The sequence below is a fragment of the Calonectris borealis genome, chromosome 3, assembly GCF_964195595.1.
Source record: "Calonectris borealis chromosome 3, bCalBor7.hap1.2, whole genome shotgun sequence".
In the NCBI taxonomy this organism is placed as follows: Eukaryota; Metazoa; Chordata; class Aves; order Procellariiformes; family Procellariidae; genus Calonectris; species Calonectris borealis.
Window position 1 is genome coordinate 74,813,473 of NC_134314.1, and position 16,024 is coordinate 74,829,496.

The 16,024-nt window shown below is 41.5% G+C and overlaps 1 protein-coding gene across 2 annotated transcripts in view; it reads right to left on the reverse strand.

The window, feature by feature from the left end:
* Window positions 1-16,024, reverse strand: part of GRM1 (glutamate metabotropic receptor 1) — a 182,817-nt gene that overhangs the window by 24,731 nt on the left and 142,062 nt on the right. For both annotated transcript variants that reach the window (XM_075146214.1, XM_075146215.1), the window contains exons 5-7: window positions 13,145-13,313; window positions 11,142-11,268; window positions 4,723-5,653 (exon numbers count right to left, since the gene is read on the reverse strand). In XM_075146214.1, the coding sequence (XP_075002315.1) occupies window positions 4,723-5,653; window positions 11,142-11,268; window positions 13,145-13,313 (1,227 nt within the window). The remainder of the gene's footprint in view (window positions 1-4,722; window positions 5,654-11,141; window positions 11,269-13,144; window positions 13,314-16,024) is intronic.

A 16,024-nucleotide genomic window follows, 5' to 3' on the forward strand; every position in this document is an offset into this window, starting at 1 on the left:
GCTTACAACCTTTCTGCTGTTTCAAAACTCTCTTCCCTAATATGCCTTTCCCCTCTGGGGTAAGCCTCAGGAGGATGGCTGTGCAGGCCTAGCAGGTTTAAGGGTCTTCTTGAAAATGCCTTGGAATTTGGTATTTTCCAAGGTCTGTAACGGTAAAAATAAAGGGCTGTCTTATTGTGTATGCAATACTACTACAGGACATGAGAAGTTTACCCCCTGCATCAATTTTCTAAATTGCAAAGCAAGCTAGCTTACCATTTCCTATCAGATTCATCAATTGTCTCTATACTGGTTTGGCAATGCTGTAAGAAGATAAAACTACACGAGACAGTAATGTGTACAACAAGCATTTAAAGATAATTCTTACATGCTGCAGGCTAGGTGACACAATTCAGGATCAAAGAAAATTCTTAAATATATGGTAGACTTCTTAGATTGAGCTTGTGTCCTGAAGTGCAGGAGCTTAACAAGCTTCTCTTATATGGGAGAAGGTACAATGGTGACCAGTTATTATTAATCCTCCTTGCACGTTCCACTGAACCTTCTTGTTTCAGATCTTTTGATGCATTTCAACCAGACAGGGTGAAATATTCCCTGTGCAGCTGTGCCAGGTTGAGATTGGTTTTGTTCGATTTCACACACTTTAGCCTGCAGGGGTCAGGACAAAAGCCATTGTTTTACTTACATTAAAAGTGGTTTTATGTCTTCTGTTCACACTTCTCTCCCCTCCCCCCTTGCCTCCATATCCCCCCACTTAAAGAGGGCATATTGACTGCATGGAGCAGTAATGTGAGAGCGGGAAGAGGGAATACTCCTGAGCATCTCCTCCTATGATGAGGCACTCAGGTTGGATCAAGTGAGAGGCTGTAAAAGATCTGCATTTGTATGACTGCAACTGAACATGCTGAGCATTTACGCTCTGTTTCTGGAAGCTCCAGCCCTTGCCATGCTGCACTGTGCATTTGCCTCCTCCCACCACCACGAAAAAACAGTGAAACAAAATGTCCTGCCTTCTGGACGTACTCATGCTAAGATTCCACTCACTGTGTGTCTGTGGGAGGCTTTGAAAATGAAGGAGCTGAGGAGCCCAAAAGCTTTGGTGGACTGTGAGTCGCCAAGTGAAATGAATCCCAGAAAAACACAGCATGTCAGCACAGCTTGCTCAAGATGAAACGGCAACTCGGCAAGTCCGTTTAAAGAGAAAGACTAACTTAAGAATACCTGGAGATAATTTTGTAACTGGCAAGACAAAAAAGCAGATGGTTCCTTAAGCCTTGGTAAGGGAACAGACACATGTTACTAGAGGTAGCTGAGAAATCTGATTCCCAGTCAAAAACCTGTATGTAGGGACCCAGTACGGAGGGAGAGAGGATGCAGAACAGGAACAGGCTTCTGTAAAGGAAGCAGGGAGAAGGTACTAGGGGATGTTGCATTGCCCGACACTTTGTATTGGAATAAAATAGAGCCATTTTGAGAGATCCTTGGCCCCGGTGACTGCCTGGACACTGCTTAGAGTGGATGCCTGTGAGAGCAGCTTAGAGGCATGGACTGCCAAAACATGTTAGAAAGATAAATAAAAAGGACTTGTTTGGAGATATTTAAAAACAGCCATTCATTTCTGAGGGCAGACAGCTGGAGGAAAAATAATTGAATGCAAATACATTAAAATTACAAGGGGGGAAGCAGGTGGCTTAAGCATTATTGTGGAGTCCTGGCCACTCAGTGAGTCTTGTTAGTTGGCCTTCCTATCAACTCAGATTTTGCTACACAACTTATGTTGACAACTGAATCCTTACTTACTCTGATTCAAAATGCACTAGAATGGTGTCCAGACCTGGGGTCTCAATCATAAATTTAAAATCATTTGTATGTGAAGACTGAGGCAGCAGCTAAGCATCACTGCCAAATCTGGAGCTAATTACCCAAAGATGCACAACGAACTTATCATCTCCTGTGGTCCCTTCTGCAACACTGATCCTTCTCATGCCACTGCAGCCCACAAGAAGCATGGGAAAGAGGTAAGCCTTGCTGTGTGGCTTAAAGTCTGTTTGAAGTATGTGTGAAAAGCAACACAACAGACCTGCAGGCTGCAGGCCTGGCTTCAGCCTCCTTCACATTGAGTAGGGTCCATTTGAAGCAGTGGCTGGAGAAGGTGTTTCCTGAACCCTTCTCAAGACCAGCATCTTCAATGTCACTGGTTATTTTTTCTGCACGTAGTACAGAAAGGAGTATTGCTTCCTCAGGGAAGCCATTGTACAGGCACTGTACAGGAGTGCTACTCTTCAAGCTGATTGACCCTCATAGACCAAAGTAACATTTGTGGTCAAGAACAAGGTTAATGATCACAGCAAGATCCATATCCAAAAGTTACAATCTCACAGCTGGAAAAAAAAAAAATTAAAAAGGCTCTCCTAAAGAATGCTGCTATGTCATCAACCTGTAACAGCCAGGATCTCATAATATCATCAAGCAGCAAACTCTACCAATAAATACCCCCACAAGCTTCAATAAAAAGAGCAGATACTCTCTCTCCATCTCTCCTGATGAGCTGTTCCATTTTTTATACATATTTAAATATTCATTTGACAAGAGGAAGAGACTGACAGTAGCTCGGTACTGAAGACACTCGCGAGGGATCTCTCAGACCCAGATTCAAGCTCTCTCACAGAATAATACAAGGCATTTCTCTAGGGTTTGCATCGGGATTTTTTTCTCTGTTCCAGGACAGATTGCTGGTCAAGAACAGAGAGAAAGGAGGAGACTTGCCCTGGGACAGTGCATAGTCCGGTTATAGGGCGTTCACCTGGGAAGTGAAGGAGATGCTCTTAACCTAAGTGAGTGCCTTAACTAATGGCTGTTGGGGTAAAATTCCCTCACACTTTCCCAATGCCTTCATCCCTCCATGGGAAAAAAAGAAAGTCCCCCTGGCCCAGGGAGGATCACTACCATCAAAGCCCAATTCTATGAAAGATTTGGAAAGGCTGGAATTTTCTGATGGAAAACGTGTTCCACTGGAAAGTTCCCAACCAGCTCTATTTAAAACAGTGCTGGCTGTAATTGCTGATAGTTTAATTCAACCAAGTAAGGTAGAGTTCAAACCATCATGATTGCACATGGTATCTTTAGAATGCAGCAGATCAGTAAAGGCAGCGTGCTTTGTTATTGAAGTGAAGACCAGTGTTACTGAACAATTTATGTTCAATGAAACTCTGTTGGTAATGCAGCTGGGACAGACATTTTCCAAGAGGACTTTCTGACCTCTGTGTCAGCACCAGATGTAGCTGAAGGTTTTGAATTGACTAATAGGTCCTGTGTTATCAGAATTCCCTGGTTAATTCTTTTGCTCTACTTTAGGAAGGAGGAAGAAAAAGTGGCTTGTCTTGCTCTAGTCCCCAAGATATACTAGTTAAACTAACAGCACAACATTGCATGTGAGTGCTTTATCAAGGCTTATATAAGTTTGACTAGGCCTTGTAAATGTAAACTGGTTTCCATTTTTAAAACTAACTCAATTAACTATATCTGCACACCAATTTAATTTAGATGGATGCCACTTTTCTGTTTAGGAATTGGAATTCACTGGATTAGCAGAGGAGAGGTTGAAGTAGCATAAAGGCAAAATTGATCACAGCATGGGTTTTCTATGGTATTACCTCCATCCTTATCCGTTCCATCTCCAGGACATACGAAAATGGTTCTTATGCAAACTGAATCGAAACTCGAGCGACTCAGAGAAACCTACAGATCCCAAAGAGCTGAAAATTCACTGAGTTTTAATTCTATCAGGAAGCTCAGAAATGTAGACTTCACTGGTTCTTTATTATTTTAACAATTTTTTTAAACTGGGACAAAAATAATCTAAGCTCAAGTCTAGCCCTATGGTGCTTCTTTAAAGATTAAAAAGCAATAAGATAATAAAGAATGCAAATGTTCAGACGGATGCTCACAGGAAGATGCTGTTTGAAGTAACAGTTCTCTCTCCCCTTCTTCTGCAGCTGGGTTGCTTTTAATTATTAGCAAGGAAAATAACAGGTTCAACAGATGTGGATGCAAGTTCATTTTCACCATCAGTTGGCTTCTGCAACTTTCACACCAACACTGGGTTTGAGAACATGGGTAAGTTTACACTAACGATAGATTAAGGGTATTGCTTATAATTCTGAATATTAAATAGAGCATAGGGATAGTATGAAGAGTGCTTTTGGATCACAATCATGAGGACTGTCACAAAACACTACCTTAAAAACTAGTGTTCAATCCCCAGCTTTCACACACACATCCCAGGGGCCTTAGACAAGTACATGTGATTTACAACCACTCAGACATAGATTTCTGGTCCCCTTTCCCAAAAGGCTGCAATAGCACCTCAGTTTGAACATAATGCACAGCAACTGAACGTAGGGGCGTGAGATCCCCGTCACATGCACGGAGAGATGGGAGAAGCTGCAAATGGAGCTTGGTTACTCTGCCACTGCCTGACCTGCCCCAGAGGTAGAGGGAGTTGAGTACAGGGCTGCCTTTCGAGCAGGAGAGAAAATAAGAAGCAACATGTCAATATCCATCTGAGGCTTAGATCTAAAGGATCATTTCCACCTTTTCTGCTACACGTGAGATGAAAAACTGTTACATACCTTACTATTCAGCAGACTACGGTCAACCAAGAGAGGATGGCAAAGAGAGGGACATATACAGATAGATGTGTACCTGCAGTCAATCACTTACTTTGGATTTTCGGCCCCTGGCTTCTTTCTCCGGAATATGTTGAGGAAAGTGTTGGACTTGCAAGGTGCCTTGCCATCCCCGACATGCATACGCACCACATCTGAGGTGGTGAAGGCACTGCGGACGTTCCTCTCAGGCTTGGCGATGATGATGTACATCTTAGGAGTGAACATGCACCCCAGCGCCACTGTCACGCTCAGGCTCACTGCAAAACAGGTGGTGATGATCTTGTAGTTGCTCCCGAAATAGATAGGCACAAAGGCCAGCCAGATGATACAGGTGGTGTACATGGTGAATGCAATGTACTTGGCCTCATTGAAATTGGCAGGCACATTGCGAGTCTTGAAGGCATAGTACGTGCAGCTCATGATGAGGAGTCCATTGTAGCCCACAGGAGCCACGACGCCTAGGTTGCTGGTGTTGCAGATAAGGTAAACTTCCTTAATGCTGGGGTAGGAGAGGATGGGCATCGGGGGCTCCAGGATGATCAGCGTGATCACCAGTGTCAGCTGCACGCTGATCAAAATGGAGGCAATGACCACTTGGGCCCACGCGCTCATGAAACGTGGTTTGCGAGTACAGATCTTCTTTTTGCTGCCTGCCAGGATGCGTGCAATGCGGTTGGTTTTGGTCACAAGGGCAGAATAGCACATGGCAGAGGAGAGACCCACCAGAAGGCGCTGGAGGTAGCAGGATGTTGTGGTGGGTTTAGCTATAAGGGTGAAAGGGCAGACGTAACCCAGAAAGATGCCAGCAAGGATAATGTAGCAGAGCTCCCGGCTGGAGGATTTGACAACAGGGGTGTCCCTGTAGAGCACAAAGATAAGGGTGACAAACATGGTGACCAGGATCCCCAGGCAGGAAAAGACCACAGCCACAATAGACTCTATATTGCTCCACTGGAGGTACTTTACAGGGATGGGTTCACAGCCTGCAGTGTACAGAAAAGAAACAGAGTGTTAGAAAGGTAGCTGCTTGAAGAAAGAACTTTTTTTTCTGGCTCCCAATATAATCCAAACATTAGCTTATGCCTATGTGCCGTGGATTATTAAAATCATTTTAGAAAGGAGTGAACTGCAGCATGGAAAAGTTTGGATGAAATATGTTCAAAAAACAGCCATCAATTTTGGGTGTCCCAAACATTTGTTCATGATGCTGCAAAGGGAAATGAGGTTTGAAAATGTTTTAGTAGTTTTTCTTGAGATACCTGCTGACAAGCCCAGCATATCAAAGGCAGAGCTGGGAACAGAACCCAGACAAACTCAGCACCATCCCTTCATTTCAGCAGGGAAAAGATTGTTACAATTTGACCTCCTCAGACTGACTTATTTTAATCTTTATCAAAATCACTATAACTTGTCCCACTACATTTTTGTGAGGGTGATTTTATAAATAATAGAAATTAATTAGAGATCTATAGGCAGAAAAACAGTAACAAATCCAAAGTTGTAATGGAACTGCACCATAGATACTGTACCTTCTTAGTATATTTCTGCTTTTTTTCTCTTAGCATTACCTTATTCTCATTTTGTCAAACCCTCTGCTCATTGTTTTCCACTAAATAATGTAATTTCATTCTTATGGAAAAGTCAAACCCACAAAATATGCATGCCTTCAAAAATAACTGGAAAGGCTCTCCTTTATGACTAATACAGATGTGCAAACATAGGTATCGGTTAAGATGGTACTTAACTGCTCTCTCCCACACTCAAGTTAAAGGAGTCTCTGGCTACCTTCCTCACTGTGCTGATGATGTAATACCAGCAATAAATATTACAGAGAAAATAAAATCCTCTGTGTTAATAGGATGTTACGGTTGTGAAGCTGAGTTACTGAAAACCTTCATTCTGGCATTTCCTAATTTCTGCTCTTGACTTAATAGTGCCAAAATGCTTTTAACATGTTTCTGTATCCCAAGGTAAGTATCCATGGCCTCTTCGACTTCTTGTTTCTGTCCTCCTCCTTGGACCCAGCTCCCCTTTTGTGCCTTTCCCCCACCTCTCAAGTGTCTTTCCTCCCAGTCCCTCACCGTCCCAGTCTCAGTTCCCCTTCCAGTTCATTTTTTTCCTAGCCAGTCACCTCTCTACCCAGTGTCTCCATTGTGAACATTGCTGGTCCAGCTTTTCACATCCTGGACCAGCTGCTCATCACCTCTGCCTGTCTGGGTTGTTGGACGTGGCTGAGAAGAGCAGGGAAAAGGCGGTAGTGTCAGCAACCTTGTAAGAGAGGCACTTTTTTCCTCTCAGTTTTGCTGCTAAATCTTAGCAAGGGCCCTGATACTGCGATAAGCAAAAGTCATGCTCAGCCCCTTCCTCCTCAGTATGGAGTATACCTGCAGAAACCAACCTCTGTGAACTAAAAGCTTCTGAGGCCCACATTTTTGCTCAATTTATATGTATCTTCCACAGGGTGACACAAAATTATCAACTGATACCTCTACCAAAATGTGAAGTCCTTCCTTCCAAATACAGAAGAAATAAGCAGAGGTCTGGGTCAGGCTTGAACAGTTTTACTGTAACCTCATTTTGAAAAATAGAAGAAGAAAGAATGTTTTTTGTTGAAATTAAAAAAAATCAGCCTGAGGCAAAGTCCTGACATGGAAAATTTCTGCTTGAATTTTTAATGTCTGCCAATGTCACATGAACTGAAAGAATGTCTTATAATTCTGTAGTCTTTGTCTCTAAGAGTACTGCGCTGACTTAACTACAGGTAATGCTGTAGTTACAGGTACCTGTAACATCAAAAAACAATAGAAATAATAATATGTGCAACTGGAGGTCTTATTTTGTAAAGAAAAGGAATTCTGTTTTGCTCAAAGTGGTCTATTCAAGACTCAGACAGGTGAGGGAACCCGTTCTTCCAAACAGTATTTTTATAGTGAAATATGAAGGAAAAGCTTTTTATTAGAAGTGGGAACCTCTGGCCATTGACCGCAACAGCCCTGAGTGGAAGCTGGCTCCTTCTTTGGTTTAATAAAAGACTAAGAATCAGAAGCTCCTGCTCGTTGATTAATACATGCAAAACTCTACAGAAGCCAGTCTGTGGTTGCTGGAAGGGTTAAGTTCCAACGTGGGCTTTAAGCTTAGCAACATCAAGCCATACTCATATTATTCCATCTTAAATGATATTTTCAAAGCCTTAGACCTGATTCAGCATGGTAGTTAAGCTGTCAATTGCTTTAAGCTTATCCTTTGTAAGGTCTTAGAAATCTGTTTCGTTAAATCAGTGTAATTCCTGAGCACCAGCAAGCCTCAAGAGCCACATATGCTACAAACATTGCAAAAGGCTGCCTGCACTGCTTTTATCAGCAAACAGTTGTTGCTTGTCAGCACCTGTGAAGGTGGGTCATTTCCCAGTTAGGAGAAAGTAGGCTAGGGAACCTTGTTGAGACTGGGGGAGGATACCCAGGAAATGGTGTACTTACAGGTTTAAAAAAAAAACAAAAACACAACACAAAAATCCCCCAAAACCCCACAACAACTAACCCAAACCTCAAAAAATCAGAGAATTAGTGGCAATAGCTTCACAATTAAAAGTTTATAGTGAAAAGCTGTTTGGTAGCTTTCATCTACTATTTTCCCTGCCCTTTAACCATGAATCACTTCCTAGAGCAGAAGGCTAATTGATTTTTAAATTTTTTTTTTAAATTATATTCATACTGCAAGGCCAATAAGACAATCCAGGATGTTTTCTGAGGTCCTTAACACATCCCAGGTAACTGATGGCCCCAAACCTTTATGATTCATTTCATAATAACTCTATAAAATTTCCTGTCCTATCTGTTTTATTGCTTATTTAAGATGATTTATGTAAACTGGGTTTACTAGCTTGACATTCATTCTTCTTATGTTAGATTCTGATACTATAAAAGATATCTCTTCCTCTTGGCACAAGGCCTTAAGATACTGGTTTTAGTGACTATTTGTCAGGTCAGTTTTTATCATCTGTGGTGAGAAATCCTTCGTGCCTGTTGACTCCACTTCACTGAACACATATTTAGGGGAAACAATCTAAAAAAAAATTTGTACATTTAAATATGAAATTAAAATGTCAGGAAAGGATTGCTGAGCAACGGAGACTGCTTTCAAATGGAGAGAATGAGCACCTTGAAAAGCATGTCTTAGGAAATTGTTAGTATGGGCTTCAAGTTTCCTAAAGGGACTAAGGATTTTAGAGCTTCCATCTGTGATGGAAAATGGGGCTAAAACTGCATGCATGTTTAGCATTTAAGATTTAAGGCAAAGGGAAAAACAATCTGAAATGTGAGATGTTAACGTCTGCGTCTGGATGCTATGGTGACTGGCAGGGTATGAATACAACACAAAAGCAAGCTATAAAAACACACTTGATGGGAGAAGTCCTGGCAAGAAAAGAGAATTCCAAATTAAATGGTACCAATGGTGACTCCCACAAAGTTCAAGAGCCAGAGTTTATCTAGCTCAATCTCCCTAAAGGTTAGGATGGCATCAGCTTCTTTTCACAACTTTGTACTTTGTACTGCAATTCAAGTAAATGAAATGCAGGGGTTTAAAAAAGAAGTTTTTTCCTCAATAAGACAGAATGAAGAAGCTGTGCAGAAGCAGATTGCCATTTTGATGTTCTCTAGGAAATCAGTCGATGGCTATGCTGTCATTTGGCTGATGCTACTGTGATTTTAGAACAGCAGCAGTCCAGTCTCCTTGCTGAGAAGAAACACAAATCAGCAGGTCATCTACTGATTTCATTAAAAGTTAATAGATTGCAACATGTCCCTGCGATTTTTTCCAGCACTGATGCTTTCCTCAACTCCTTTCAGCAGTGCCTGTCATTTTGACATGCCCCCTTTTGAGCTATTTTGGGCAGCTGGTAACACTGAACCATATTCGCTCAAGTGCACATTGATCTCTTGCTATGTTCTTGTTCTGCCTTATTGATTAAAAAGAAGTCCCAGTTTTCTTCCCTGAATAGTAGACACAAACAATTCTGTGAACCTCCAAGACTAACAGAACCCCGTTGTCTATTAAAATTAGCAGACACTGGTGTCCTAGGAGGTGGGATTTGAATATGAGCTTTTCCAATGGTCAGGACATTTATGAAAGGTGCTGTAGTTTTTCTGGTGTCTAGTAACACAAGATGTTTTTTCCAGAATTGGGGCCTTTACAGAAGGTATTGTTCAAGAACTCCTCTTCCTACAACCCACTTCCATGAAACTTGAAGGAATTGAATGATCACCGAGATTTCTGTATCCTGACAAATCTGTTTAAAGTAGGTTCAGTTGCACAGCGGGGCAGGGGGCTTTGGGGTGAGAGGTGTGGGATATAGACAGATACACACACATCTAGGACATGACTATAGCTTATTTTCCATAGAAAACCAAGATAGACTATGGGTCAATTTTCCCAGTTTATTGTGATTAATAATATATTTTTAGTTGGAGAAGTGGCCAGCTTTCCCTCTCAAAATAAATCCTCTGAAAGCTCACTTGGCTTCAGTGACTAGCTTAACAGTATCTCTTGGAACTATTTAATCAAGGTTTGAGTACTTCGTCTATGTGTTAAATGCTGCAGCAACATCTAGTTGCCAGCCATCATATTAAAGGACAAAGATGTGATAAGTTGCACATTTGATCTTCAGCTAGGTAGTCAGATTGTTTCTCTGACTAGGAATGATGCTCTGCTGAATACTGGCAGCCAACCTTTGTGGATACAGCATGGGGCACAGGTGCCAGTAGTCTTTTACAGTAATACAAAGCAAACCCCAAGGTCAAGGTGGTGCTTCTCAGTGCATTAAATCTATTTTCTTGGGGCAATGGTTACTGCAAAGCCCAGAGCAGGTGTGGAGGTTGACCTTGATAGGTACAAAATAACAGAAAGGTGCCATAGCATACAACTCATCCAAAGCATATACACAGGGGAGACCAATTCTAGCTGTTTCCCTTTCTTCTGCCAGCCTTTCTTAGGATTTCATTGATGTTCCTCTTGCTGGCGGGTGCAGGGAGAATAATCTTTATACCAAATGAAAGTTTGGTAGTCAGTTACTGAACGGCCTAAAATGCCAGATAAAGTATTACTAACTGCATGGTAGAACGATCAGAAAGAGTATCGAGTCAACCTGACAAGGATGCACTGAGCTCTTGTGATAATCACTGCTAAAATTGCAGCAAATGCTGCTAAGTTCATTAGTAGTCCTAACAGCTTTATCAATGCTTATGCTAACTGAAGGGGAAGAACAGACAATGTCATTTCTTCTTGGTAGAAATCTTGCTGTCTTTATTGTCACTGCTGTTGAGCTGAGCCAAAAGATACAGCACTCCTCACTCACCCTAAGCTGTGTTGGGATGTGTGTTTAAATATGTACCTTTAACATCTCTGCATGCTGCCACCTTACTCTCCACCACACACTGTTCTCCTTGTGCCCTGTTTGGAGGGACACATCCCTACCTGTCAGGTCAGCATTCGGCCACCAGCCAAGCTCACAGGCTTTACATGTGAATTCATCCTGAACAAATTCATTTTCCTTGCAAGCAGTGCAAATCCAGCAGCAACTCACTTCTCCTTTCCTGATCACCTGTAATGCAAAATACATCCTCAGCTATGATCCTCTATAAGACAACACAGAAGGCCTCCCCCCAGCAAACAGATACCACCTGCACTGTTTAAAATATGGCAGGATTCCTGTGTATGGCACATTTCAAACAACCAGAAAACATGAATCCTGGTTCTATATCATCTACCCCTGCATATTAAAATTTGTGCTTAGGAGTTCAAGGATAATCTCTGGGGACAACTCTGTTTTGTTTAGGGGGGAGCAGTTCTGAGTTAAAAGTATAAAACCATTTTCCCTTTGGTACAGAGGCATGGTGAGTGTTACATTTTCAATCAAACTTGAGAAGAGGTTTAATCTCAGAGATGGTTCAGGTCAGGACAAGTAGCTAAGCCCACACTTCCTATCTATTGCATAGTAAAAAGCAGTAAACAAAGTCAAAGGTTAGAACAAAGAGTGATTCATGCAGATATAGATATAGATATATATATATACACACAAGCACATGTGCACACACATAAATTCCAATTTACGTGGAAGTCTCTTTGGGGCTCATTACACTAGTATAAATAGTAATTCAAATAAGAGCAAATTAAAAAATACACTGCTAAAAGGATGTAATGGGTCCTAGTAGAAAATAAAACCAATATGCAGTGACCAAGAGCATGCTTCGGAACAGCTCTTTTGGAGACGGATGTCCCTGAAAGCTGTATCTTTCGCTGCTGTGAAGGCTGCTAAGTGTAATGATTCAATGTTCAAAAGATGGTTTCCTCATTTTGACTCCTAATTTCATTATGCTGAGGCTGAAAGAAAGATTAAGGATATCTCCAGCTCATGGGGCTCCAACAAAGACTCTGGCTCTGTTTGCCGGAAAGGAGGAATCCAGCCTTCTCTCCAGGATCTTCCTATCCATCTATATGCAGAGCTAACTGCAGTGGTGAAATAAAAAATGTTTATTTTACTGAATGCTGGCTTTGTGGGCTTTTTTTGTTAACATTTCCTCCTGCAGTCTGTGGAGAGAGTCCAATAGACTTCAATGGGAGCTGAAGTTGGCATTTTGTATGCATGGTGTTTACATATACACACATACACAAACTGCACAATCTCAAAAACAGGGAAAAGATGTTTTGGAGGGTAGTAAATACCGATAATGTTTCCCCTCCAAGATTGTTGGAGTATGTCACTATGTCTTTGCCAAATCATCAATCACTTATTGCTTAGAGTAGCAATATAGAATTAAAAAGCTGCAAATGTGCTTATTAAGTGAAATTAGAAAGGAAGGTCTGCTCTAAGGTGATTTTCCTGAATGGGCTTCTTGCCATTTTAAACTTACTGCATCCATACCATTTTGATAGTGGTGGAACATATCTTTATGTCATCCAGACATGGCAGGTGGCAAATTATTTGTAGCTTGATACAAGTGCTACTGTTTGGTAAACACAGAGTGATTTCATTTGTGTTTCCATACCTCCTGTTGTGAATATGAGACACAAATAAGCTTTCTTTTTTCCTTTTTCTTACAGGTGTTATTGCTGGAACAAAATACTGGATTCCCATGGGTCACGTTATTTTCAGGAGCAGCCCCCAAGTGAATCCCAGCCACTGAATGTTGTAGGCAATGACTAAGTGGAAATCTTGTTCTTTCTTGCATAAGGTGAAATTCAAATCCTGTCACAGTAGAAGATTCTGCATCACTACAAAGGGCAATTTTAGAAAACATGGGCCTGTATATGGGATTGTAAAAGCAAGATGTTAATCTAGGAGTCTTTCTATACTTTGCCTTTCCTGAAGAAAAGGAAGTCCTATCCCTTGGCTTGAAAGAAGCTTGCTTGGGTTTAAGGAAAAAACACTGACTGGTTATTCACATTTCTATAGCAGAAAGTAAGTGTCTGAGGCACACCTTAATCTGGCCCTTCAAGCAAGGCTCACTGCACACCGATCGGACCATCCCACTCTTATTCATCTGAATCCTGTAGTCGTCGATGTTGAGCACGCCTTCGTGCCACGTCCCAATGAGGACGTAGTCGTAGCGGTTGGGCTCTATGTATTGCAGGTTCATGATGTCATACCTGCAAGGGAAAAAAGAGAAAGCGAGTCACTATCCTGCAACATGAAGGATAAAAATTTACCTTGCCCTTCTCCTTCTGCTTCTGTAAATATTCATGTCATCCCTTAACATCAGGGACTAGAGTTTCATGGAAACACCAAATACTGTAGGATTTGCAGCAGAATCATGGAAAATGACAGTTCTGATGGCCACACAATTACTGATTGCCTACATAAAACTGCGGGTAAAAAGTTGTGTGTCCAGGAAGAACTGCACATCAAAGATGGCAAGCTTTGGTCTGCTAAAGATGCACATATCGGCATCTGGATGGTGTGTTTTTCAGCCATTTTTCAAGATGTCTTTAATATTCGCTTGGTGCCTACATACAGGTTCGTTGCAGTACAGCCCCTGCTGGGAGCTCTAAAGTAATCAGTAGAAATGCTCAAACTAACCGAACCGGTATGTCATAAGTTAACTGTAAGCACTGGTTCAACTATTTATATTACCCAGCCCAGTGACACTGTCAGGAAAAGTTAGCAGCTCAGGCACAAAATTTACTTCCTCGCCCTAGGCAAGTAGGAGAGAACTTCCCAAGGAAGCATAAAACACTGCTACAATAAACATTCAGCTTCCCTGCCTCCATCATTGCCTTCCATGTGTTGGACCTGATGTGTGCAGATCCCTTACTGCTAATTATTCTGTTCCTTCTTTAACCCACAGAATGTGGCTTGTGCAAAGCAGTGATTAACTGTGGTGATTTCTTAGTAGGAAACATGCAAGGATGGGAGAACGAATTGGAGAGTGCACAGACATGAAGAATGACAAAAGAGGCTGGACCTACAGCCTGGCCTCTTAAGATGAGAAAGTGGGGGGCTTTGTTTAAAAAAGGACAAGAGAAAGAGGGCTGGGAACCAGAAATCAGCACTGGAGCTGAAAATCACACAGCATCTTCTGTTTTCCAGAACTGGGAGTTACTGCCTTGTTTTTCTCTACTGGATTGTCTCAGTCTCTGGGGAAAAAAATCTCTTGTTTATAATGAGTATCGCTAATCTGTATGTGCTTTAGGAATGAAAGGTAAGCAAAGTATCAGCCGTAAATAAAACTGGGATGCTTGGTTGTGGGCAAAGAGAAAGACATATCTATTTCTTTCTTTTCCCTTTTGAGGTTCAAACATGCAAAATTTCAACTCTCTCTGCACTTCACAGAGGAAAGAGGTGCTAGAATTACTCTCTAGATGTCTGTTTTTCTTGACTGAGTCTTTGGGATCTCTCTAGTTAAAGATGATCTAAAGAAGTGCATATTTACAGCTGTATTTAGACCTCGGTCTTGCAAATATGCGTGCTCAGATAATGTCAGTGCCACTGCAGAGCTCCACTGAATCACATGGGAAAAGGGACTCTTGCCACTGAGTTCGATGGAGCTCCAAGCAGGAGGCAGTTCCATTGGTTGGCAATCGGCTACTAATTGAAGAGTTGCTTAGAAAAGGGGTGAATTTCAAATTCACTAGGAAACAATTCCTTCTCATATCCCAGTTCTTGCAAAGGAAGAACATAAAAAAGGATTGTGAAGAATCAGGAGAGTAAGAAGCAGTAAGAGCCGGGCACTTTATAATGCAGACGCCACAGACAGGGGTAAAATTGAGCAGGAATGTACACGTCTCTTCTTAGCAAGAAGAACCTACTTGGATTTTAGTGTGACCTTGTATTAGACTGACACAAAATCAGTTACTCTGGGCTGGAAAATGAATTTGGGAAGGGGAATAAAAGATTACTAAAACCTCACATTACCTTAATGGAATTTTTGAACCTGCACAGGTTATTTTCATTTTTGCAAAAAATATATTACAAGGCACAGAGTGGCATTAATGCAATATCAGTCAAGAGTTGGCAATTTCAGGGATATGATTTTAGACTGAAAGCCATTCTTATGTTTTCTTATAATACTGTTCCATTTTCTGTTAGTTATCTGTCAAAAAATAAAGTATGCAGACTAAAAGCTCTTACACCGTCTTGCATATGACAAGTTGTAGTACAAAGTTTGCAGCTTTAACATGCAGCTTGAATTTTAAATAGAGAAGTGTGGTCTAACAAACACACTTGGTATATGGAGACGTGCCTAAGTTCTTTATCCTTTTCTTCTTTTCCTTAATGAAAAATTTCTGCTTTGAATAAGGACAAGTTCAGTGCTGGAATACCTCCCCCCCATCCCCTCACTCACACATGTACAGCTTTAACAATTTTGGGCTGTGTCCAAGCTAAAAATGATGATTCCAAAAGAAGTGGGTCTGACAAGAGTTGTGAAGCTCTAAGAGAGTGAGGACCATGGAGGCAGCTGGATTTCACACAGATATGTCAGCATTTACAGAAGCCATGAAAACATTCTGCACATAAGAAAATGAATCTTTCTTTTAATATAAGGACGACGTCTCCAGTATATTGGGAAATGATGTGACCAAATAGGTGGTGTCATATGAACAATTTACTTGTGAGGTGAGCCAGAGCGTGAACCAGCTGCTTACAGGCACACTTTTACTCTGGTTAGTCTGAGATGGCTGAAGTTACCTTTCTCCATAATACCAGACTGGCAGTAAGGTTTCCTATCCTGGAAGGCAGAATGGAAAACAGCAATGGTGAACAATGCTGGGATGTAACTGGCCAAAACAACCACCCATGGAGCCAAACTCCAAAACAACCACGCATGTTTTGAGACACATTCCTTTATATACTATATAAG